Here is a 24,012-nt window from a genome sequence, read left to right as displayed (position 1 = left end):
CTGAGTCACAGACCTATAGCTCCAATCTCAATTGTTTACTTATTCAAACCACGACATGTGTATCCCAGTACTCTTCACAAATTTAAACCAGCCCAGTGGGTTCTGTTGTCTTCTGACAACTCTTGCAGGGATAGACATTAACTTTTCATCTCACTTGCCCTTTGTGCAAGTAAACTCGAACTTTCACTTTTCCAATTGAAAAACTTAGTCGTCCAAAATTTTTATGCCCCCGAGATCGAAGATCGGGGGGACATATTGTTTTTGTCTTGTCTGTCATTCTGTAATTCAGATCTGTCATTCTGTCTGAAACTTTAACCTTGCTAATAACTTTTGAACAGTAAGTGATAGAGCTTTGATATTTCACACGAGTATTCCTTGTGACAAAACCTTTCCGTGGGTATCAACATTTTTTACCCTGTGACCTTTACCTTGGAATTTGACCTACTTTTTGAAATCTTTAACCTTGCTAATAACTTTTGAACAGTAAGAGATAGAGCTTTGATATTTCACATGAGTATTCCTTGTTACAAGACCTTTCCGTTGGTATTGAACCTTTTGACCTTGACATTTGACCTACTTTTAATTTTTAGCTCTTCTGAGCCGAAGGCTCAAAGAGCTAATGCTATGGCCATTTGTGCGGTGTGCGTAAACTTTTTAGAAAAAGGGCTATAACTCAAGAACCCCTTGGCCATTTTTTTTTCAAATTTGTTACAGGGTATCATTGGCCCAAGGGCTTTCATACATACTAAATAGGGGGATGTGACCCTTTAACAAGGGGAGATAATCAGGAAAATACAAACAAATGTAGTGGTTGCTAAAAAATCTTCTTCTCAAGAACCACAGGGCAGATTATCACCAAACTTACACATAAGGATGAGGATATGTTTTAGATTAAAAATTGTTCAAGGCATTACCCTGGGGCAAAGGGCGTGGTCTCAAGGTCACTTCAAAGTTGACCTAAATTTAAAAAAAATTAAATTCCTTAAATCTTAGATATTTTAGTCATTATAAGGACTAGGATCATCAAATTTTGACAGTTGATGCATCTTAGGACCTTGTGTCAAGTTGTCTCAAAAGAAGGTCACGGTGACCTACTTTTTTAATTTTGCAGGTATTTATTTTAAAATTAATTTTGATGCATATCTTGGACACTTTGAAGCCTATGATCATCAAAACTTGTCAGTTGGTGGATCATGGGACCTTGAAATGCGTCAACTGAAAAATAGGTCACCGTGACCTACTTTCTGAATTTTATGGCTTATCATTTATAGATATATTTTAAGTTGTTATTTCAAATACCGAGAGGTTTAGAATCATCAAATCTTGTAAGTTGATGCATCTTGAGGCCTTGAAACATATTTATGAAAAAGTAGGTCACAGTGACCTACTTTTTGAATTTTGCAGATATTCAAATTTCACATTTTCAATTTTAGATGCATATTTTGGGCACTGTAAAACCTAGGATCATCAAACTTTGTCAGTTGATGCGTCTTCAGTCTTCGGTTTGTGTCGACTAAAAAGTAGGTCACCGTGACCTACTTTTGGTATTTGACAGCTAAATTACTATATTTCAGACACTATTTGACCTACAATTATCAAACTTTGTCAGTTGATGCATCTTGAGTCTTCGGAGTGTATCGACCAAAAAGTAGGTCACTGTGACCTACTTTTGGCATTTGACAGTTATATTTATATATTTCAGTCACTAATTGACCTACAATCATCAAACTTTGACAGTTGATGCATCTTGAGTCAACGGAGTGTGTCGACCAAAAAGTAGGTCACCTTGACCTACTTTTGGAATTTGACGACTATATTTATATAATTCAGATACTTGACCTACAGTCATCAAACTTTGTCAGTTGTTGGGTCTTGCATGTTTGAAGGGTGTTGACGAAAAAGTAGGTCACCTTGACCTACTTTTGGAATTTGACGGCTATATTTATATATTTCAGATACTATTTGACCTACAGTCATCAAACTTTGTCAGTTGATGGGTCTTGCATGTTCGGAGTTTGCTGACCAAAAAGTAGGTCACCATGACCTACGATTGGAATTTGACAGCTATATTTCAATATTCAGATACTAATTGGCTTAAAATCATCAAACTTTGTCAGTTGATATTTCTTGGGTTCTCAAAATGTGTAAACCAAAAAGTAGGTCACATTGACTTACTTTTTTTGAATTCTTAGGATTTAACTAAAGATTTAGAATACTAAGAGGCTAAGAATAGAAATGGTGGGGTTGTACAATTTATCAGAAGAGCGATTCTAGGCCCTTGGGCCTCTTGTTTTTTATATTGGTCATAACTTCTAAATGGTAAATATTAGAGCTTTCATATTGTACATGAGCATTTCTTTTGACAAGATATTTGTCCTTGTGACCTTGGCCATCTTCGGAATTGGCAATTATTGGGGGCATTTGTGTTTCACAAACACATCTTGTTTTAGACTCTAATACGCCTATCAACCAGTAATTTTAATTAACTCTCTCTCTCTCTCTCTCTCTCTCTCTCTCTCTCTCTCTCTCTCTCTCTCTGTCAATCGATGAATAGTTAAATTTTCACTTCTTTAGAGTAGTTTCCCCTCTTTCAGGATTTTCCTTTTTCCCCAGTGTAAGAGGTGAATTATGCCAGATAAGTTGATTATTGTAGGTGAATGAAATTGATGAAAAATGTCATTTACAGTTATAAATAAGAAAATCGCAATGGTTATTGTAGGAAAATAGATCTTTTCACCACAAAAGAACAAACAAGGGATGTAACATGAGGCAAAGTTTTGATGCATGTATTTGATTCAAATGCTCAATGTATAATTTCAATTAAAAAGTTTCAAAAGTGTAACAAATCAGTTTATATTCAATAACTCATTAAACTATTCATGGATTCTTGAAATTCTATAAATTATCTAACTGGTAAGAAAATACAAAATACAAATATCGGTGATAGCGGGTGTAGCGCTGCATGAATTTCTGACACATGGTACATATCTATACTGCTGTCGGTATTGATTAAACATTAAAATTAGGATTGTCACACCACCTGAATCTCACGTTTACTTTTCAATTCGGATTTATTTTATTTTCAACATGCCTTTTATTGTCTTCTTTCTGAGAGTTTTCCTCACGAAAATTCTTTGAGAGACAGTTGTGAAGCCGCCATTTTCTCACAAATATGACTAAGATAAGTCGCATGTCGGATAGTTTATGTTATTTGGAATGACTTATTGATAGGATAAGATACGGTACGATCTTTGCTAGTAGTATCAGTATTAAAAATAAACGGACGATTCAGTAATACGGAGTAGGACTTTACTTTCTAATATTTGATATTCATCAAGCTTAACACGATTCCTATAATAATCACATTTCCTACTTAAATAAGTCGGGCATGTGTGTATTGAGTCTCACTTATTTAAACTGGGTTTTCACTTGCCTCGGGCAATCGGACAAGCTTTAATGTCAATCCCTGTTCTTGTGTGTTGAAGTCATTGAAGATGCCCTCTTGCTAAGGGTGAATCGATTTGTATCAATGGTACAGGGTACTAAAATTTTACCATTCTGTTCTGTGTTCTCATGACAATGAGTCCATGATACAATCTAATTAAAATTAGATCCTTTGATCCGCTCATCTACTATTGCTACACAAGGTGTAGCAATAGTAGATGAGCAGATCAAAGGATCTAATTTTAATTAGATTGGTCTATGATATTGATGTGTTGTCAGAAAAATGAAATTAATGATGGGATATTATTCATTATTTAAGTGTTCATTTTTTAAAAGACATAACCATATATTGCAAATTTCCCAATTCCACATGATTTGTCATTTAAATTCCCAATTCCACATGATTTGTCATTTAAATTCCCAATTCCAAAGGCCCAGGTCCCAAAAAGGTGTGGAAAATCCGTGTACACATCAATCTAACCATATAGTGTTACTGTGATATGAGTCCAATTAATCCATTATTAAAGATGTCGGGCAGAAAAAGCATTTGTTCAGTCTGGGAATAGTTTGATAGAGAAGAAAATAAGACAGAAGTGCAGTCTATGTTCAGAGACTGGTGCAACATGGAGAGTTGATGATGCATCTAAACCGACATCACAAAATAACTTTGAACGCCGGTAAATCATGTCTTCAGAGCTTGGTGGATGAAAACAATGATGGTGTCAAGCCATAATTTTTATAGTCACTGGCGGTGATAAAGAGCCAAGTACTGATGGATTGAATTATAGATACTTTTGAAATGATGAAAAATGAAATATGTACCTGGTTTTGTTTGTCGTGTACTTATTTATTTGCTGCAATGAACTTTTGGCAGTTGGTGCAAAAGCAAAATCTAACAAAATTACAGCTTTTGTATTAAAATACATATATATTATACACAACTTGCCTTGCATTGTTCAATTTTATTTTAGGAAATGTTTAACTACTCTGCGAATCCAGTATATTGCATATCGCAGCTGTAAATGTTGTATCAACCAATATACATTCTACCTCTTACCATGTTGGGAAAAGTGATTGTGGATAAGTTATATTTTTTATTTGTGTTTAAGAATAATTTGTGCCTCTGGAACACCCAGGCCTGGTTTATTCTGCAACAGTGGACAGACTTCAGAGTGCAGGAATTTCAGTTACTTGAGACCAGAGAAGCTCAAAATCACGGGTAAATGTTAAAAAATTATCAGTTTTATACCCATCCACCCCAACACAAGTACATGTACATGTAGATGCAGGAATCACCATATTCATCCGTCTGTCTGTACCATTTTATATCCAGGCCATAACTTGGAATGGAGAGGCACTAGAACCTCATATATAAGCTGATGACCAAACAGTTTGCCATGACCTTTAACTAAGTCTATTGGTCATTTTACCCCTGCACATGAAGTTTAGGGGGGAATACTGGACTCGACTTGTCCATCTGTTTGTAAACATTTGTCTAGAGTATATCTCTTGCACCGATGAACAATGATTAAAACTTTGTGTATATCGTATAGGAATAATGGAACTTTTGCTCCTGCTATTTTGATTGAGATTTTTTAACATTTAAGGAGATTATTTATTTTCCCTAGGGGGGGGGGGATGTTTTGTTGTCATTGTCCAGAGTATGTCTTGAAAATCATTTATTCTTTAATGAATACAAATTCACTAAATCCCATCATCCAATGTGTGTGTGTGTATGGAGGAGTGGGGGGGGGGGGGGGGGGGGGTATTAGTTCTGTTCGGACAGTTTTGGTTTGTCCAAAGTCAAGGAATTTGACCAGAAACAGTTTGAATATTCCCCACATGGGTATTGGTCTCATTAGCTTTAGTTGAGTTTAAATTGACATGAACCTGTGCAACTCTTAGTTGAGGTCCCACGATTTCCTGTTTCTAGTTTACAGGATATGAGGCTGGCTATGATCACCAAATCAGCAGAGGGTCACAGTACACTCATGATTCAAAGTCTGCCGAGCTTTGAGAATATCTACAATCTACAGCTCAATGCTCCATGCTTTATTTCTGAATGTCTGCCATTACAGGTAAATATACACTGTATCTCGTGTAAGGTTGTGTGTGTTTTATTCGGGCTTGTTTACCAGTAACATACAGCATACTGTATTTTTGGGGAGGTGTTAATTTTGGTGTAGTTTTTAGGACTATATTAAGGAACCAACATACACAGGCGACATCTCTCCTTATAGGTTTTAATGAATCTCCAGTAACAACAAATCAAGGCACATGGGGAATTATCGATAAATACATGTATCTGGAATGTTGCATGTAGATGATATTTGATGAGCAGTACAGTGGAGCTTTTTGCAAGAAAGAACTTGAACAAGTTCTCTTTAATCCTGAAAAAAAATCTGTATTTTCTTCATTTCAGGATAATTTGTTTATAGTGGAGTGTTGTCTTGATGAGAGGTAAGTTGTACAGTCTCTTGTTTTGAAATGGTATGCGGTCTGTTAGGACAAGAAATGTTTGTACTGTATGATGTCTGTTAGAACAAGAAATGTTTGTACTGTATGTGGTCTGTCAGAACAAGAAATGTTTGTACTGTATGCGGTCTGTCAGAACAAGAAATGTTTGTACTGTATGCGGTCTGTCAGAACAAGAAATGTTTGTACTGTATGATGTCTGTTAGAACAAGAAATGTTTGTACTGTATGATGTCTGTTAGAACAAGAAATGTTTGTACTGTACGTTGTCTGTCAGAACAAGAATTTTTTTATTATAGATTTTTCAGTAGAAGTGTCAATACTATAATGTATGATACATGTAAGTTACATGTATGATATGATTGGTGTGAGTAGTGATTTTAGTTTCAATAGACTAGTTTGCACATAAAGCACTTTATATTAAAAATCTTGGAGCAAATATGATTTAATGATAAAATATATATTTGGAGTTCAATAGTACATCAAGTTTTAGGGGATATACACATAATATGGTGTGGAGCAGTTTTAACACTTGTCAATGATCAGAAAATGCTTTCTAATGTATGAGGCATAAACTAGCCCAAACCATTTATACCTCAATGGCATAATTTCCTGTGAATTTTCCACCATATTTCTTTTGTAGGTGTCCCAATGTAATTTCAACTGTGAGATTCCGTTGTTTGACAGAAACAAACCCCGAAACCAGGTATGTTAAATGATTGCTCATCAGGCATGTACTCGTACGACTTGATAGAAAGTAGATTTGTTAACTGGGGTTCATTTTTCTGCTGTGACTGAATATGAAATTCTTTTCAGGTTGTATCGCATGCTTTCCAAGAAGAAGTTTGAGGAGGCTGTTATGTTTGCCAAGATGTATCATTTGGAAATTGATGTATGTTTGTGACTATTTATTTTCAATATTTACAAACAATAATTCATTTTTTTTATCAACTCTGTTGTAAAGTTTTGAGGGTTTTTTATGCTTATGCAGTTGGCTTACTGTATGCACGCCATGTGATGTTTCCTACAATGCTGGCGACCGTTGTATAATGCTGGCGACCGTTGTATAATGCTGGCGACCTTTGTATAATGCTGGCGACCGTTGTATAATGCTGGCGACCTTTGTATAATGTTGGCGACCGTTGTATAATGCTGGTGACTGTTGTATAATGTTGGTGACCGTTGTATAATGCAGGCAACCTTTGTATAAACCGTTGTATAATGCTGGCGACCGTTGTATAATGCTGGCGACCTTTATATCCCAAATAATGACAACAGATCTGCACTTCATTGTCTGAATTACAACATTCCTTCAGCAGAATCGCTGTGGATAAATATTTGTTGAATTACAACATTCCTTCAGCAGAATCGCTGTGGATAAATATTTGTTGAATTACAACATTCCTTCAGCAGAATCACTGTGGATAAATATTTGTTGAATTACAACATTCATCAGCAGAATCGCTGTGGATAAATATTTGTTGAATTACAACATTCCTTCAGCAGAATCGCTGTGGATAAATATTTGTTGAATTACAACATTCATCAGCAGAATCGCTGTGGATAAATATTTGTTGAATTTGTTAGTTGTTTTGGATGTACTGATGATACAACAGTGTATTGTGGTGGCTTGTACAGTATTGGTGAAAACTTGTTTTTGTTTATTATCGCAATTCACCTTTGAATTAGAACACTTTACCCGATATAGTATTGCGTTGTGTGACGACACAATTGAATGAGACGATTGAACAATTTGAATGACATGTTTGATGTAATACAACAAGAGTTTTCATTGGCCGATTACAGCCCGCCCACTTTCTCGAGCGGATTCAGTGTAGCTGGAGAACTGTACACTCAGTACATAGCTCTCTGAAAAAATCCACCTCTTACAAAAACCTTCGAATGACGGGTCACAAAAAGCTGCGGACGGTTGAGGCCTGAAATCGGTGTATTCTTGTGTTGCTGTCTCATAAACTCAATATAAAAAAAAATCTTAACATATTTTCCTACTATATACTTGCGTCCAAACATACCTTCAAATATGCATAAAAGCCACACACCACCCGAAAACTCGCAACTTCAAATGATTTCGTTTGTTGATGTAGCCAAGTTAGGTAGCCGGTCAATTCGAACTCTTGCTATTGGTATCTATTCATAAAATCGGTTGTAAGTTATGTATTCGCTCTTCATTTATTATCAACACGAATAATTAATAGAAATTAAAACATTTTTTTACCAGTTTTTGTAATTAGGTAAAATAAGCTCTAGATGAACGAAAATGCTACATACGCCCATTAGATGGAGATCGGCCGTCGCGGCCGCTCATGACTAATGAAAGCCGCACTGCCGTGAGTTTAGCTTTTTGAATAATTATCATTTAATAGGACTGGGGTGGTATATTATTTAAACAATTTAGCTAAAATATTTGTGGGGTATTAGTACACATCTAGACGCTATTGTGCCAATATGGAAATGAACCGGGATTTGAATTGACTGGCTACCTAACATGGCTACGTCTACGAACGAAATCATCAAAAGCTGTGATCGAGTTTTTGGGTCGTATTGGGGCTTTAATAAATATTTGAAGGTATGTTTGGACACAAGTGTAGTAGGAAAATATGTTAGGAATTTTTTTATATTAAATTTATGAGACAACAACACAAGAATACAACTTTTTCTCTTTCTTCCTTTGAAGTTTTTTTTCCATCTAGCATCTGGCCGTCATGTTTTCAAATGCTGACTACTCCCGTATAAGGGAATTTGGGCGGACTTATACATATGGACCAATGAGAGTTTCTGTTGCATTTCGCAATCGTATTACAAACAGATTCAATTGTGTTGTCACACAACGCAATACTATATTGGCCAAAGCGTTCTAATTCAAAGGTGAATTGCGATAAAAGTGATGAGGTTGGTTCTGGTGAATACTTCTGCATGTATACACGTACATGTATGTAGTGATGAACGAATTAATTGTTCACAAATTATGTCTTGACTCTGATAAATCTGACGAAGGAACACCTGGGAAATTGAAGTACATGTATATACATGTATACAGCTAATGATGTTGTCTTTTATGCCGCCATAAAATGTCTGAAATATTGCCAGAACAGCGTAAAACCATAATCAATCAATCTTTTATAATTTAAGCATGTGTACAAAGTGAAGGTGAATTACCTCCTGGAGCAGTTGTCTCCCTGGAATGTGAGGAGATATGAGGAAGACATCATTAATGACCTGATCAAACAGCTCTGGGAATGCCTGCAATTTGTAAAGGTGTGTGACAATGTACATTCACATCGTGGTGGATTTTAAATCTTCGTTTATAGGTCGATGAATTCCATCAGAACTCCGCTAGTCATGTAGGGCTTGAAACTTTTTTTGTTATACTATTTTCTACGAGTTTGATAAAAGTCAACAAGTTTTTATTTTTCTGTTCAATACATGTGTACAAAACTGTTTATTTTACCTTTAGTCTGCTAGTAAAACTAAATTGGGACTTTTTACAATGTTTGTCCTTAGATAAAGAGAGAATGTGAACCGCACTGAAAAAAAATACACTACGGTACATCTTTGAGGTCCTGTTCTGTGGGAAGAAATTAAGAATTGAGTAATTTGTTTACTGTTAAATAAGCTTGTGGTAGTTATCATGTATTTTTTTGCTTGTTTCAGGAAGACTTGGAGCTGTTGGAGAATATCATGAATTCTGCCCTCCCTAGTTACCAACTCGCACAACAAATGTTGGAACACTGCAAGAAAATGGTGAATGTTTGCCCTCTTTCAAAGACTCATTGCAAGTTAAAGGCCTATCATTGTACAGTGAATATACATGTACATGCTTGTATAATTGATAAAGATTGTTCTTTGTATGGTGCAGAAAATTCATGCTTTTCAATTGTTTTATTTCTGTAGTTACTGGAATTCCCAGAACAAAAGTTGGACACAAGAGGAAAAAACAAGCAGCGCAGCTTAATTACAAAGGTACATTTAAATACATGTAGCTTAGTTTTAAAAAGAAAAGGCTGATATTTTAGACATAAATCACATGCTTACATGTACATATGTATATGCAGATTTTAACAAAAACACTGTACAAATCAGTAATCGATGTTTTGCTTCAGCTGAATGAAATTTCTCGGCGGTTGAACACATATCACATGGCGTATGGCTCAAGTCTGTACAGGTAATGACTCGAAAATAATCACCTGAATTACAAATGCTAGTTTCTTTATGCACATAAATGAAATGTACAAGGCATGGAGATCTCCTTTCTCTTTCAGTGCTGATAACTGGGAGCATTTCAGAAGGGCTGATCTCGTGGAAGAAGCTCTGCTCAATATGAGAACAGAGAACCTTAATGTGGGGATCACCATCTGGCTACAACATCAGGTAAAGTATAAATATAGAACAGAGAACCTTAATGTGGGGATCCCCATCTGTGTACACATCAGGTAAAGTATAAATATAGAACAGAGAACCTTAATGTGGGGATCCCCATCTGTGTACACATCAGGTAAAGTATAAATATAGAACAGAGAACCTTAATGTGGGGATCCCCATCTGTGTAGACATCAGGTAAAGTATAAATATAGAACAGGGAACCTTAATGTGGGTATCCCCATCTGTGTAGACATCAGGTAAAGTATAAATATAGAACAGAGAACCTTAATGTGGGGATCCCCATCTGTGTACACATCAGGTAAAGTATAAATATAGAACAGAGAACCTTAATGTGGGGATCCCCATCTGTGTAGACATCAGGTAAAGTATAAATATAGAACAGGGAACCTTAATGTGGGGATCCCCATCTGTGTACACATCAGGTAAAGTATAAATATAGAACAGGGAACCTTAATGTGGGGATCCCCATCTGTGTACACATCAGGTAAAGTATAAATATAGAACAGGGAACCTTAATGTGGGGATCCCCATCTGTGTACACATCAGGTAAAGTATAAATATAGAACAGGGAACCTTAATGTGTGGATCCCCATCTGTGTAGACATCAGGTAAAGTATAAATATAGAACAGGGAACCTTACTGTGGAGATCCCTGTATGGGTACAGCATCAGGTGGTGTATAGATGTAGAAAGGGGAAGCTTAGTGTGGGGATTATTATCTTTGTACACATCGGGTAAAGTACATGTGTATACATTGTACAGACAGTATATAGATATGCACACGTAGCATGAGAGTTGTTTGTAAATCTTTTTATAGGGGATTCTATCTGGGTAAAACATTAGAAAGAATGTTATATTCACATGGAAATACTTCTTGTTTAGAACCAAATAACAAATTTTTTTATTCATAGTAAATTACACTTCACAGAAGTATGATGGTAGAATTTCTTTTGATGTTTTGTAGACAGAGTGGAAGAGAGTTGTGGAGGCCAATTAAATTTAATTTTTTGGTGTTTTGTAGATGTGAAAGTGAATTAGATTTTTTTTTTTTTTATTGCTATTGGTTGGTGGTGGTTGTGCATTAATAATTAAACATTTTTAACTTCTTGATAATTACTACCATTCCAATTCTTTTTAAATTTGGTATGAAGCATCGTTGGGACAAGGGGGACATAAATTGTGAATTTCAGGACTTCTGCACCCCAGGGTCTTAGGGGCAATGCAAAAACGGCCTAAAATTTACCAGTTTTCAAAAATCTTCTCTGCATCCGCACATGTGTAAGGAAATTTAAGTGTTTGGTGATGTAGATCAGGAAGGCCTCTCCCAAATTGTAAATTTCATGATTCCCAGGGTAGAGTTTCTGACTTCAGGGCAGGGCCAAACTTGGTATATATAGAGTATATGTGTAAAGCATTTAGATAATTCTATTGATTCTATATTGAAACTAAATAGATATTTAAAAGGAGTTGGTTGTTCTTTACCAAAATTGTAAATTTCATGATCCTATGGGGTAAGGGTTTGGTTCCTGAGTGGAGCCAGAATGATTATAATGATTATTGTCTTTATTGTTTGAAAGACTGAAGTTTGCCGATACAGTTTAAAAGTTAAACTAAATGCATATTTAGGAAAAGCAGAAAATAATGTACCAAAATTATGAATTGTGCAACTCTAGGACAGGTCCAAATTAGTCGTATCGTGTTAATGTCACATATTATGTATAGGCAGTGTAGACACTTTGGAGGCCATTTAAGTATTTAAGACACGTCTTATTTTATACTCTTGCTGAATATTAAAAGTTGGCTTATATATTCAGAACCAGAAATTCAATTTTGTTTTAGATTTTGTAGCCCTTGGGACCAGTGATACTTTTAATACTCAAGTGACCAATAAGGCCTGTGGGGACTCTTGTTGATGTTTTGTAGACAGTGGGAGAGAGTGTTGAAGATGGATTGAACTTTATATTTTGGTGTTTTGTGGACAGTGGGAGAGAGTGTTGAAGATGGATTGAACTTTATATTTTGGTGTTTTGTAGACAGAGTGGGAGAGAGATGTGAAAGCCGATATTGTGGATGCCTTCTTGTCCTACATACCACAGAAACTGAGAGCGGTGGAGATCTTGGGCATTCTGAGGGACAGCATCATACCTTATGTTATACGGGTCATTCCACAGAAACTGGTATTAAAGCTTGAAAACTTCATTTCAGTTTTCTGATAAAGGCTTGTAATTTGTGCATGTCATTCTGTTTTATCCATTGAAGTCTTCCGCAGCAATTTTTTCTGCTGTTTCCATGGCAATACGCTGCAGTGAAAATGACATTACAGAGACTTTGCACACATACAGTTTGGAAATAACACTATAGAATCTTAATGGAGTAAAAATAAATTTTTGGCCACCTATAAAAAATTGTCTGTTTGCCCTGTCCCGACCAGCAGAAATATTGCTGTGATTGATAAATTTTGAAAGTTTTGCATTAAAAAAATTCCATACTACCTGCATGTACTACCCATATAATAAATGCTGGGTATGGGAGGACAAGCAAACAGCTTTTTAAAGGTGATCTTGCTCAGAAACGGTGAGAATGACTTGGACGGATTAACTTTGATGTTTCAGTAAACCTTATGTGGGTCATTTATGTTTCAGGAAAGCTTGATTTCATGGGTCATTCGAAAAGCCACCAATATGGAACTCACGGAAAAGGTAATGTCTGGAATATTGAATGGAATGAGCTGCACCAGTAATTTATCACCTTTTAATTTTTATTACGTTTTGAAGCAGGTCCATTCTCAACTATAAACTGGACCTGGCTTGAAATTACTCGGACATTATTTTTAGGTATGCAGGTAGCTCAGTAGTGTGGTGTTGTATTTCAATGTTGCCAGGCGATGGGCGACATTTCAGTCGGCACTTCTCGAAAACAGTGACCTATGTGTATCTTACCTAAATCAAGGGCCCAGCTCTCTTTAGCAAATCGAAATTAGTTCATAAATGCACCAAGTCTTAAGATTATGATTAAATAGGATGCATGTTTAAAGCAGGTTCATTCTAATATAGACGTAGTAGGAGATTCGCATTGTGTGAGGCTCCGCTTTGCTATTTAGGCAACTTTCATCAGGATGTAGATTTCACTGTGGATGATGGTTCTGTTTTCTTCCCAGGCGACCTGGCCAATGAACGGTTTGGAGTTTATGAGGTCCATCTACCATTGCCTGTGTCAGCATCTGGAGATTCATTACACCAAGGACACATGTGACCAGTCCGACCTGGTCAGCAAGGTCAGTCAAACGTCTGCTTGTAAATTAATAGTACTTTTTCTGTTGTGGTGAATATTTTGTTTTGGACAACCAAAATTCAACTCCTAGTAGTTGCACGTATATCACATCATTTTCACTCTTTTTAGGAAAGAAATCCTTTTTTGGGGGGAAGAAATAACTTTTGAATGATATTGTGTATAATTTCTTTCTCAATTCGTATCAGAAGTGGACAATATAAAAAATTTATTTTGATATTGTAGACAAAAATCAACATTGCGGCAGTTGTGGACCCTGTGAGAAGACTGATCACAAACTTGCAGCATTTACACGACCTCCACCACAAATATAAGTGCTTCCTCACCTTTGGACAGTTCTTAGCTGTAAGTTTCTCTAATATGATGCACGGCTTGAGCGCTGTTGTCGACTACTCTCCATGGCGGACTCTCACCCCTTGTACTTCACATCAACATATTGAACATCAAGCATATAGTCTCTTTAACAAGCCTTCACTTCAACAACTGTGTTACGTGTATGTGTCTGACTCCCATTCAAGTGACCTCAGCTCGTGTAAAATGGTTGTGTAAATAACTGCCTGTGGGTATGCTGTCATTGTAAAGTGGTTGTGTAAATAACTGCCAGTGGGTATGCTGTCATTGTAAAGTGGTTGTGTAAATAACTGCCAGTGGGTATGCTGTCATTGTAAAGTGGTTGTGTAAATAACTGCCAGTGGGTATGCTGTCATTGTAAAGTGGTTGTGTAAATAACTGCCAGTGGGTATGGTTTGTCATTGTAAAGTGGTTGTGTAAATAACTGCCTGTGGGTATGCTGTCATTGTAAAGTGGTTGTGTAAATAACTGCCAGTGGGTATGCTGTCATTGTAAAGTGGTTGTGTAAATAACTGCCAGTGGGTATGCTATGTCACTGTAAAGAAGTTGTGTAAATAACTGCCTGTGGGTATGCTGTCATTGTAAAGTGGTTGTGTAAAAAAAACTACCTGTGGGTATGCTGTCATTGTAAAGTGGTTGTGTAAATAACTGCCAGTGGGTATGGTTTGTCATTGTAAAGTGGTTGTGTAAATAACTGCCAGTGGGTATGCTGTCATTGTAAAGTGGTTGTATAAATAACTGCCTATGGGTATGCTACGTCATTGATATGAGGTACTGTAGATTCCTAAATATTTGAGTTTATTGTTGTGTACCTTAGAGAGAAGCACGACACACGAAATAAAATTACATGCTTTTAATTTTATATCGCTGAAATACATGATGAAACTCTTGATCCATAGACCACTCATGAATTCATGATCACATGATTTGACACCCATGAGGCATTTCGCGATATTAGGTACTTGTGTAAAATAAGGAATCTACAATATTTTCTTCAGAATGACCTTGAAATGTGCTCTTGCACCTACGGTGTATTCATGAAAACAAACATAATTATTGAATGATTTGAAAAGAGGAACATGTTAATTGAACAGGAAACCACAGAATCAGTGACTTTTAGAATGCTTGATAACGTGGTTGCCTTGGAGATGATTCAGACCCGCCTGACTCAACAAATCAGACCATACATGAAGGAGCATCACTTGAAGGAGGACAAGGTCTTCACTAAATATGTCAAGGTCAGGGTCAGTTTTATAATTTTTCCTGTACATTCAGTTAAATGGATAGTTCATTTATCAAAGTAATTAGTAACCCTAACCCTGGTAATTAGCAATGGGCCGATTTTTACCGACAATTGAACGTCGGTTGCTATAAATCTCCCAAGTTGATTATCTATTACAATTTTCATAATCGATTAATTTGAATAAAATAAAAACGTGGCGTAAAAAAACCAAAATAACTTCGTATAACTTGGCATTTTCTTCTGAGGTAAATAAAAAAAAAATGGCGGCACCGTGTAATACTAACCCAAATAATAAGAATGTGCGTTAAGAAATATTTCCATATTCTGGAAAGAACACGAAATCAAACATGGGACTATTTTGAGTTTGTTAAGAAATAGGAGGGACCGATCTAGACATGTCTTGCGCAGTTTGCAGGTTGTGTTTGAAAAATATATACCAATAAATGTGATTATAAAATTTTCAGGCCTTTTATTTTGTTTTAAAAAAGATGATTTACATGTATGTAAGGAAAAAGTTCTCAAATAATCTCAATATTTTCGATTATTAATCGATTATACACTTTCGATTATATTTGATAATCAGTTATGAAAAATTTCCTATTTCCCATAAATAAATTTCACTTAAATAAGCTATTGCCTGTTTCAGTGTAGGAAAACATTTGTGTGATTCAGATTGGTAGGCAATAATTAGAGGAATACTTTGGATTGTAATCCAGTTATTTGTGATATCTTTCACATTTTCGGTTGTATATGATAAAACACTATTATAGCAAACCTCCATGGTTGGTGAAAAACAAATCATTTTAACCAATCTTCATTATTAAAATACATGTATATCCAATATAATGTTCATTATTTTCCTCTCATAGGAGAGAAATGTCACTTCACAATAGGGATGCAATGGGTATCTGAAATAACCACAGTGATTATTTGTGTTTTTCAAACTACCACCCCTCATTTTGAATTGGGAAAAACTAGCGACATTTTCCTCAAATTGGGAAAAATCATTCATAGTAAATTAAAATGGTAAAGATGCATAAAATAATCAAATAACATTTTTTTTATTTGAGGCTTATTTCAGATCTGATTTAAAATCATAAAATAAATCATTATTTAACATTAAATATGTATTGGAAGTAACACCTTGTATAGATATTATTTACTTTTTCTAAGAAATATTTATTGTCTAATTTCATAAGGAAAATAATAAATTATTAATTCATCAGCATTTGTACCCATAATCTTGTAAATATTATATTAATAATCAAGTTTCCAGAATGTCTCTCCTGTTTGTATTTTTCGGATTTTAGTAAAACCTTATACTGTTGGCCACTTCCTGTTATTAGCCTGACCCTACATATAATGGCGGTCAAAATAAATTGTCAACAATATGGCTTAATGTGTACCTGAAAACTATATACTTCACTGCATATCTGCATATATTTATGCCTCTACTGTTTTACATATTCTTTACAAAACATTTTGCATGTGGTTTGGAGAATAAAACTGAAGAAAAAACATATTTACTCTGTGTCAGCAATATACGGTAACTTTTTTTTAAATGGCCTAATTTCCCTAGATTTGAAATTGGGAAAAACATATATATATAATTGGGAAAAAATGGCTAATTTTAGTGAGGGGAAACAGCCGAATATCAGTGGCATTTTGGCTTTAAAAAAAAAATCACTGAACCGAAAACCGCGGGTTGTGTTGTTCAGGTCAGGTTCGGTTCCATTTTTTCGTATTTCGGTTCAGGTCTGGTTTTTAAGATAGAATCATTATTAGATATCCATTTAAACGAAATGTTGTCAAAATCCTCAAAGGTGGCTGTATTTGATCAATTGTTAAATGATGGCATTGTGGACAAAACTGTAAATAATGACAGTATGTAAGATATGTCAGACGCATTGAAAATACGCCACAGGATCAACACCGTCAATGACAAAACATTGAAAGCATAGATGGAAACGAGTAGAAGTGATAACGCTGTTTCTGGTACCATGGATATCGAGTCTAAGCCTCAGTCCATGTCCCCGAGTAATTATTGTGACAAAATACAATAAAGGTTTTTGATTTTTAACTGTATATTAGATTTTTGAAATAGTTATATAGACCCAAACCGAAATACGCGAACACGAAGTAAAATTTTTAGAACCCAAAAATATTTGGAACCGGTCCGCCCTACTTCACAATAAGTTTTATCTGTTAATGTATTTTGCTGTATTTGAAAACTTGAGCTCTCTGCATTATGAAAAGTTCCCTTTCCGGTGTAAGTAGGAAGCTCTGGCAGAGTTGTGTATATATAACGATTTGTACAGTAGTGTCACTTGTTTGCTTGTATATACTGAATATTTTTTTTTTACACAGGACTTACTAGAGAGAAGTATGGGAATGACCTCATTCTATGAAGAAGCGCCGTGGGAGGCCAAGGTCATAGCAGTCATCGGCTGTATTAAAGATTCCCGGGTACGTGTCACAGTAGAAAGTTCGGGAATATAATTTAAACTTCTGTGCGGCTACATGTACGTTTGTATGTGCACCTTTTGTTATATGCTACTTGTGTTCTGTTGCAGTCTAAGTGTGAGGCAATCCTAGAGACGATGAAGATGGCTCATATTCCTTTATCAGGGCAGATCGAGAATCTGATACAGGAGGGCATGAAGATGGAACACCCCAAGTCAGTGAACACAATCCGTACTACTACATTCAGTGAACACAATCTGTACTACTACATTCAGACAGAGAACACAATCCGTACTACTACATTCAGACAGAGAACACAATCTGTACTACTACATTCAGTGAACACAATCTGTACTACTACATTCAGTGAACACAATCTGTACTACTACATTCAGACAGAGAACACAATCCGTACTACTACATTCAGACAGAGAACACAATCTGTACTACTACATTTAGACAGAGAACACAATCTGTACTACTACATTCAGACAGAGAACACAATCTGTACTACTACATTCAGAGAACACAATCTGTACTACTACATTCAGAGAACACAATCTGTACTACTACATTTAGACAGAGAACACAATCCGTACTACTACATTCAGACAGAGAACACAATCTGTACTACTACATTCAGAAAGAGAACACAATCTGTACTACTACATTCAGACAGTGAACACAATCTGTACTACTACATTCAGAGAACACAATCTGTACTACTACATTCAGACAGTGAACACAATCTGTACTACTACATTCAGAAAGAGAACACAATCTGTACTACTACATTCAGTGAACACAATCTGTACTACTACATTCAGAAAGAGAACACAATCTGTACTACTACATTCAGACAGAGAACACAATCCGTACTACTACATTCAGACAGTGAACACAATCTGTACTACTACATTCAGACAGAGAACACAATCTGTACTACTACATTCAGACAGAGAACACAATCTGTACTACTACATTCAGAGAACACAATCTGTACTACTACATTCAGACAGTGAACACAATCTGTACTACTACAGACCCTGAAACGTGCTACTACACCAGTTGCACGGTACGGTTCGGTACGCTTTATGAACGGTACGGTTCGTTTTCTGAACGGTACGGTTCGTTTCTTGCAGGGTACGGTACGCTTCTTGAACGGTACGGTTTGCTTCTTGCACGGTACGGTTTGCTAAAAATAGCTGCACGCTTTGTGAACGGTTTGCACGTTTTATTAATGAGGTGGGCGTGGCCTGAACGCTTTGACTTCGTATAAATTGTACGTTTCAATAGTTTGTTTTCACTCGATCGGTCTTATTCGGCTCTTTGATTATCGGCTACAGGATTTGTGGTTGTGTTAGAATGTGCACATGGGGAAATGAGACGTTATTTTTGATTGCTTCGATGGAATAATTCCATATTGATAACGTACATAAAAGTTATGAATAAAAGTTTTTAGAATTTGCTTAAGTCTAAGTCTTAATGGTTGTTATTACGTTTCAATTTGTTTTTCATTTCTCATCAGACATTTATTAATTTACGATTTTATAAAAAGTTGTTACATGAACTGCTCCCCGACATGGGCGTGCGTAAGTGTAAAAACAAAGTGTATTAAGTTTCCGGATATAAATTACAGTGCCTAAATTGGAAAAGTTTTTAAGAAGAAGTGAATTTTGTTTTGAATACACTAAAGTCGCAAATGACACAATGATTATTTTCTGCACTTCACATTTATTGTGATTTATCATCGGCATTATGAAAGATCCAGGATATCTGCACGTGAAGTTTGTACGTCCTTTTTTGTCAGCATTCAGTCATTCATAATTAATAATGTTAGATATCTGTTGCATTTGTCTTTGAATCAAATAAAATGATGATAATACATATATATTCGTATCCTTTATCACTCGAAGTCCGATTTTCATTTCCCTGACTTTATTTTTGATCACTGAAAATTGAATTAAAAAAAATTAACAGCAAAGTAAGGCAAGTGTATAGTTTGCAATAAAAATGTTTCATATACCTTTTCTATATATTGTTGAAATACTTGAAAATGCTGAAATGAATAATTTTTTGCGGCCGATTTGATGCTTTGCATCAATTTAACTTGTTTACATTCTTTTACACATGTATGTATCTATTTATTTCTCTGTCGATGTAATTAAAAATTGTTTATTAGTGTATATAATAAATCCGCCAATCTACATCTATCTATATGGGTCGTTATCAATGTAGAAGAGAAAAAGATATGTCAAAATTATTGCTAATAAAGTAATGAAAATATTACAGTGTAGAAAGTGACAATTTTTCTAATCGGTCTAGAAATTTCTCATATGATTCAGACACTGTACGTAGGAAAGTACATATTGAATACATTAACGCTACAAATATCAATTTCATCTTCTTACGGCAAGCCCTGTGCCATACGTGTAGTAGCATTATCAGGGACGTCAACGTCCCTGATTATATGAAGAAATTAAATAGGCTTCTTGTAAGTACTATTACAGTATTGTAGTTAACTTCACCCTTGAATTTAAAAGAATTGATTGAAACAGAAATTCCGTTAAAACAACGAAATGCCCCTTGGTTGCAAGTGAAATATACATCCACAGTACACAGGACTGGCTGCAGAAGCATGCATGCAAAATCCGTGCAGTGATCTGACGTCTATTTCTGTTAACAGTATAACACGAAACGTGTTCAGTGTGCACAAAATGTGCTCAGCGTCTGGGCGGCCCCCAGACCCCCGCCTAATTTCCTGCCTCCTCCAAATTGAAGGTTAATTTACGGCCCTGATAATTCAGTCAAAACTTGGGTACTTGTTGATAACATACATACACATATATGCACTGAAACAATGTGACATTTACGGAAAGTAATTTAAAAAAAAAAAAGAATATCAAAGATGTTTTAAGCATCTCGGTGATTTTCACAGTTGATAACACAGCTTCGTGATGTTTGAGGATAATGCTTCGAATAGCCAGTGATAGTCTACGACCTCCTTTCCCATCGGGCGCCATTGTGAAAATAATATACTGTGGCTGAAAAAGTGGGTCACGTGACATAAATTGCACGGTACGGTACGCTTTTGGGGGCAGGGTTTGCATAATATTATCCTGCACGCTTTCTGAACGGTACGGTTCGTTTCTTGCACGGTACGGTTCGTTTCTTGAACGGTACGGTACGCTTCTTGAACGGTACGGTTCGTTTTTTGCACGGTACGGTACGTTTCTTGAACGGTACGGTTCGTTTCTTGCACGGAACGGTTCGGTTCGTTTTTAAGGTGTAGTAGCACGTTTCAGGGTCTGTACATTCAGACAGAGAACACAATCTGTACTACTACATTCAGAGAACACAATCTGTACTACTACATTCAGACAGAGAACACAATCTGTACTACTACATTCAGACAGAGAACACAATCTGTACTACTACATTCAATGAAAGCAATCTGTACTACTACATTCAGACAGGGAATGATGCTGTATATGTATAATCTGTAGACAAATCCATAACATTTCAATATGAGCAGGCTTTCAAGCGGGCCCTTATTTTTCTAAATTTGATTATTCCAGGGGTAGGGGTTTTGGTATCAGGGTGGGGCCAAAATGGTCAGTTATTAAGTGTGTGAACAATAGACATTTTTAATTTCTTCTTGATAACTATCATTCCAATTCTTTTCAAATTTGGTATGTGTATGAAACATCTTTGGAACAAGGGGAACATAAATTGTAAATTTCAGGATTCCTGCACCCCTGGGGCCTTAGGGGCGGGGCAAAAACTGCCCAAAAATGACAAATTTTCAAAAACGTTCTTCTCAAGAACCACGCATGTGTAAGAAAAACTAAATGCATAGTGATATAGAGCAGGAAGACCTCTACCAAAATTGTAAATTCATTGATCCCCGGGGTAGTGGTTATGACCCCAGGGCAGGGCCTAACTTGTTATATAGTGTTTATGTGTAAAACACTTGAATAACATTTTCTTTAGTGCTTTTGATACTAAATTGAAACTAAATGGATAGAGCTGGTAGTCTTTTACCAAAATTGTAAATTTGATTTTCCCCAGAGTAAGGGTTTGACCCCAGAGTGGGGCCAAACTTAGTATATAGTATTTATGTGTAAGTTTGCTGATACTGTATAAAATCTAAATGCATACTTACGAATAGCAGAAAAGGATGTACAAAAAATGGTGAATTTCACAACCCAGGGTTATGACTTTAAGATGAGTCCAAATTAGTCATATCTTTTGATGTTTTAATGTAATACACCTATTATTATAAAGCCTTTCATCAGTGTATGCATTTTTGAGGGCAGTGAAGTTTTAAGAACACATCTTGTTTTATATTGTTGCTGAACATTAGAATTTAGCTTAGATATTTAGTACAGGAATTTTTTTCTAGATTTCATAGCCCATGGAAGTAGTGATACTTTTTCACTAGTATTCAGGTGACCGATAAGGCCTGTGGGCCTCTTGTTGTATTATTGCTCATGCAAATGGTGAGTAAAACATTTTTTCTTTCCTATTAATTTGTAAATTTAACCCTTATTTTTGTCTGAAAAGCCCTTAAAAATCCTTTAAAAAGGCCCTTATATTTAATAATTTTGCCCTAAAAATGGCCCTTATTTTTTGCAAAATGTCACTTGAAAGCCTGTATGAGGAATGTGAAAGTGGTAATGAATTTTCTTTACATCACTGGCTGAAAAGGGTTGATAATCAGTTTTATAATATTTATAATACAGCATATTGTCCCGGAGTAATATTTGACTAAAATAAATACATTTAACGTCTTTAAACAGGGCCACAGAGATCCAGGAGCAGTACAAAATGGTGACTGTCAGAAAACTGGTTCTTAAGTATGGTGTGAACCGGGTACCAGACATGCAGTCCAGCCAGGTCTGTGACCGTTATCAGTTGTAAGAAGTTTCTAAAATCTTCCAGGTTACTTTTGCTTATGATGCTGTGTACTTTGTAGAACCTGATTAAGTACATCCTGTTACAAGACATAGCAGACTGTGTGGATGATGCCCTTAGTGTGATGGAGGCCTATGGCAACACTGAGTATGAACAAGAAATCTATCTGTTCAAGTGCAGGGATCTTATTCACAAAAACAAGGTATACAGACATGGATGTTCTGGAGCATGAACAAAGAGGAATTTTTGCATGGCTAGGTTGCATTGTGTCATGTGATGTACATGTCGCTGAATCCTTGCACAGTTGTTATTTGGCCTAGATTACGTTGGTGAAACAGGGCACTGAAATTGATCAATATCATGTGCATTTTGTTGACAGCTACACGAATGTATGGAGCTCCTTCGGCAATGCCCTGCCCATGTGACTCTGACGTGCTGTCATCATCTGATTGCATTTATCATTGTCTCTCTCAAAGACCCGGTTATCTTGGACAAAAATGTAAGCCTAAAATTCACTTAAAAGAAAAATTTCTCTGGATTTTCAACTGTGGAATTTGAAATGACAAAAAGATTAAGAGGTAATTATATAATGATGCAACAAACACTAACACCCGATAAATTTCTCCCTCGCTTCATTACAGGTGTGCTTTCTGAGAAAACAGCTACAATGTGAGGCTGGAATTTACCTAATTAAATTCACAATTAGCAGAATACAAGGTTTGATTATATTTTTTTTAAATTTTATTGCCTACATAGCAGATGATACTGTAACTTTCTTGGAACACTCTAACTGTGTTGTGCATTTTGCTTATAATATTTTGTACGTCAATTAACATCAGTACAGTTGAAAAACAGGTTATGTATGTACACTTAATATTCAATTGTGTTTTTTTTCCAGATCGATTTCAGGTGGAAGAATTGGAATTGTTGCTGTTTAATCTGAATAATGTCCACGCATTGCTGGTACGCTTTCTGCATTACATGTATAATAGATAATTAATATGCATGTACATGTTTATATGTAGTGAAATCCATGGTCTTCTATCCATTTTGATATGCCTGTCTCTGGACGAATGGATGTCTGTACAGACGTCTGTCTGTCCATCGTTCTGTCCGTCCGTTCAGGGTCCTCTGTTTCTATTTTCATTTTTCTGTCACGTAGATGCATGAAGCTGACTCTTCTCTGTAGGTTTGTGGGTCACTCTAGATCATGTTGCAGTTTTGATTCATTTTGACCTCTTATGCTGGAGTTTTGACCCTTTATTTGAAATTTAATGTTACATGGAGGGTACATGGTTTGTCTGTCTTACTCCCACTACAGTATTCAAGTGAGGACCTTATTTTACAGAGTGTTTGTATTATTATTGAAGATGTGCATGTGGCAAAGGATTTTGATTTTTCTCTCCAATTTTTGAGAAAACTGCAGGTTGTT

The 24,012-nt window shown here is 35.9% G+C and overlaps 1 protein-coding gene across 1 annotated transcript in view; it reads left to right on the top strand.

The window, feature by feature from the left end:
• The window catches only part of LOC125650134 (kinetochore-associated protein 1-like), an 80,938-nt gene that overhangs the window by 6,354 nt on the left and 50,572 nt on the right, over positions 1–24,012 (top strand). The window contains exons 10-31 of the mRNA XM_056165422.1: positions 4,554–4,663; positions 5,378–5,522; positions 5,867–5,904; positions 6,562–6,624; positions 6,735–6,810; positions 9,069–9,194; positions 9,591–9,680; positions 9,831–9,899; positions 10,040–10,101; positions 10,199–10,307; positions 12,352–12,495; positions 12,961–13,017; positions 13,476–13,592; positions 13,832–13,951; positions 15,052–15,195; positions 17,568–17,666; positions 17,774–17,877; positions 22,466–22,562; positions 22,642–22,782; positions 22,960–23,079; positions 23,222–23,297; positions 23,479–23,543. Of these exons, the coding sequence (XP_056021397.1) occupies positions 4,554–4,663; positions 5,378–5,522; positions 5,867–5,904; positions 6,562–6,624; positions 6,735–6,810; positions 9,069–9,194; positions 9,591–9,680; positions 9,831–9,899; positions 10,040–10,101; positions 10,199–10,307; positions 12,352–12,495; positions 12,961–13,017; positions 13,476–13,592; positions 13,832–13,951; positions 15,052–15,195; positions 17,568–17,666; positions 17,774–17,877; positions 22,466–22,562; positions 22,642–22,782; positions 22,960–23,079; positions 23,222–23,297; positions 23,479–23,543 (2,172 nt within the window). The remainder of the gene's footprint in view (positions 1–4,553; positions 4,664–5,377; positions 5,523–5,866; positions 5,905–6,561; positions 6,625–6,734; positions 6,811–9,068; positions 9,195–9,590; positions 9,681–9,830; positions 9,900–10,039; positions 10,102–10,198; positions 10,308–12,351; positions 12,496–12,960; positions 13,018–13,475; positions 13,593–13,831; positions 13,952–15,051; positions 15,196–17,567; positions 17,667–17,773; positions 17,878–22,465; positions 22,563–22,641; positions 22,783–22,959; positions 23,080–23,221; positions 23,298–23,478; positions 23,544–24,012) is intronic.

This window comes from Ostrea edulis, chromosome 5 (genome assembly GCF_947568905.1).
Source record: "Ostrea edulis chromosome 5, xbOstEdul1.1, whole genome shotgun sequence".
Taxonomy (NCBI): domain Eukaryota; kingdom Metazoa; phylum Mollusca; class Bivalvia; order Ostreida; family Ostreidae; genus Ostrea; species Ostrea edulis.
This window is presented reverse-complemented; position numbering and strand designations above follow the sequence as displayed.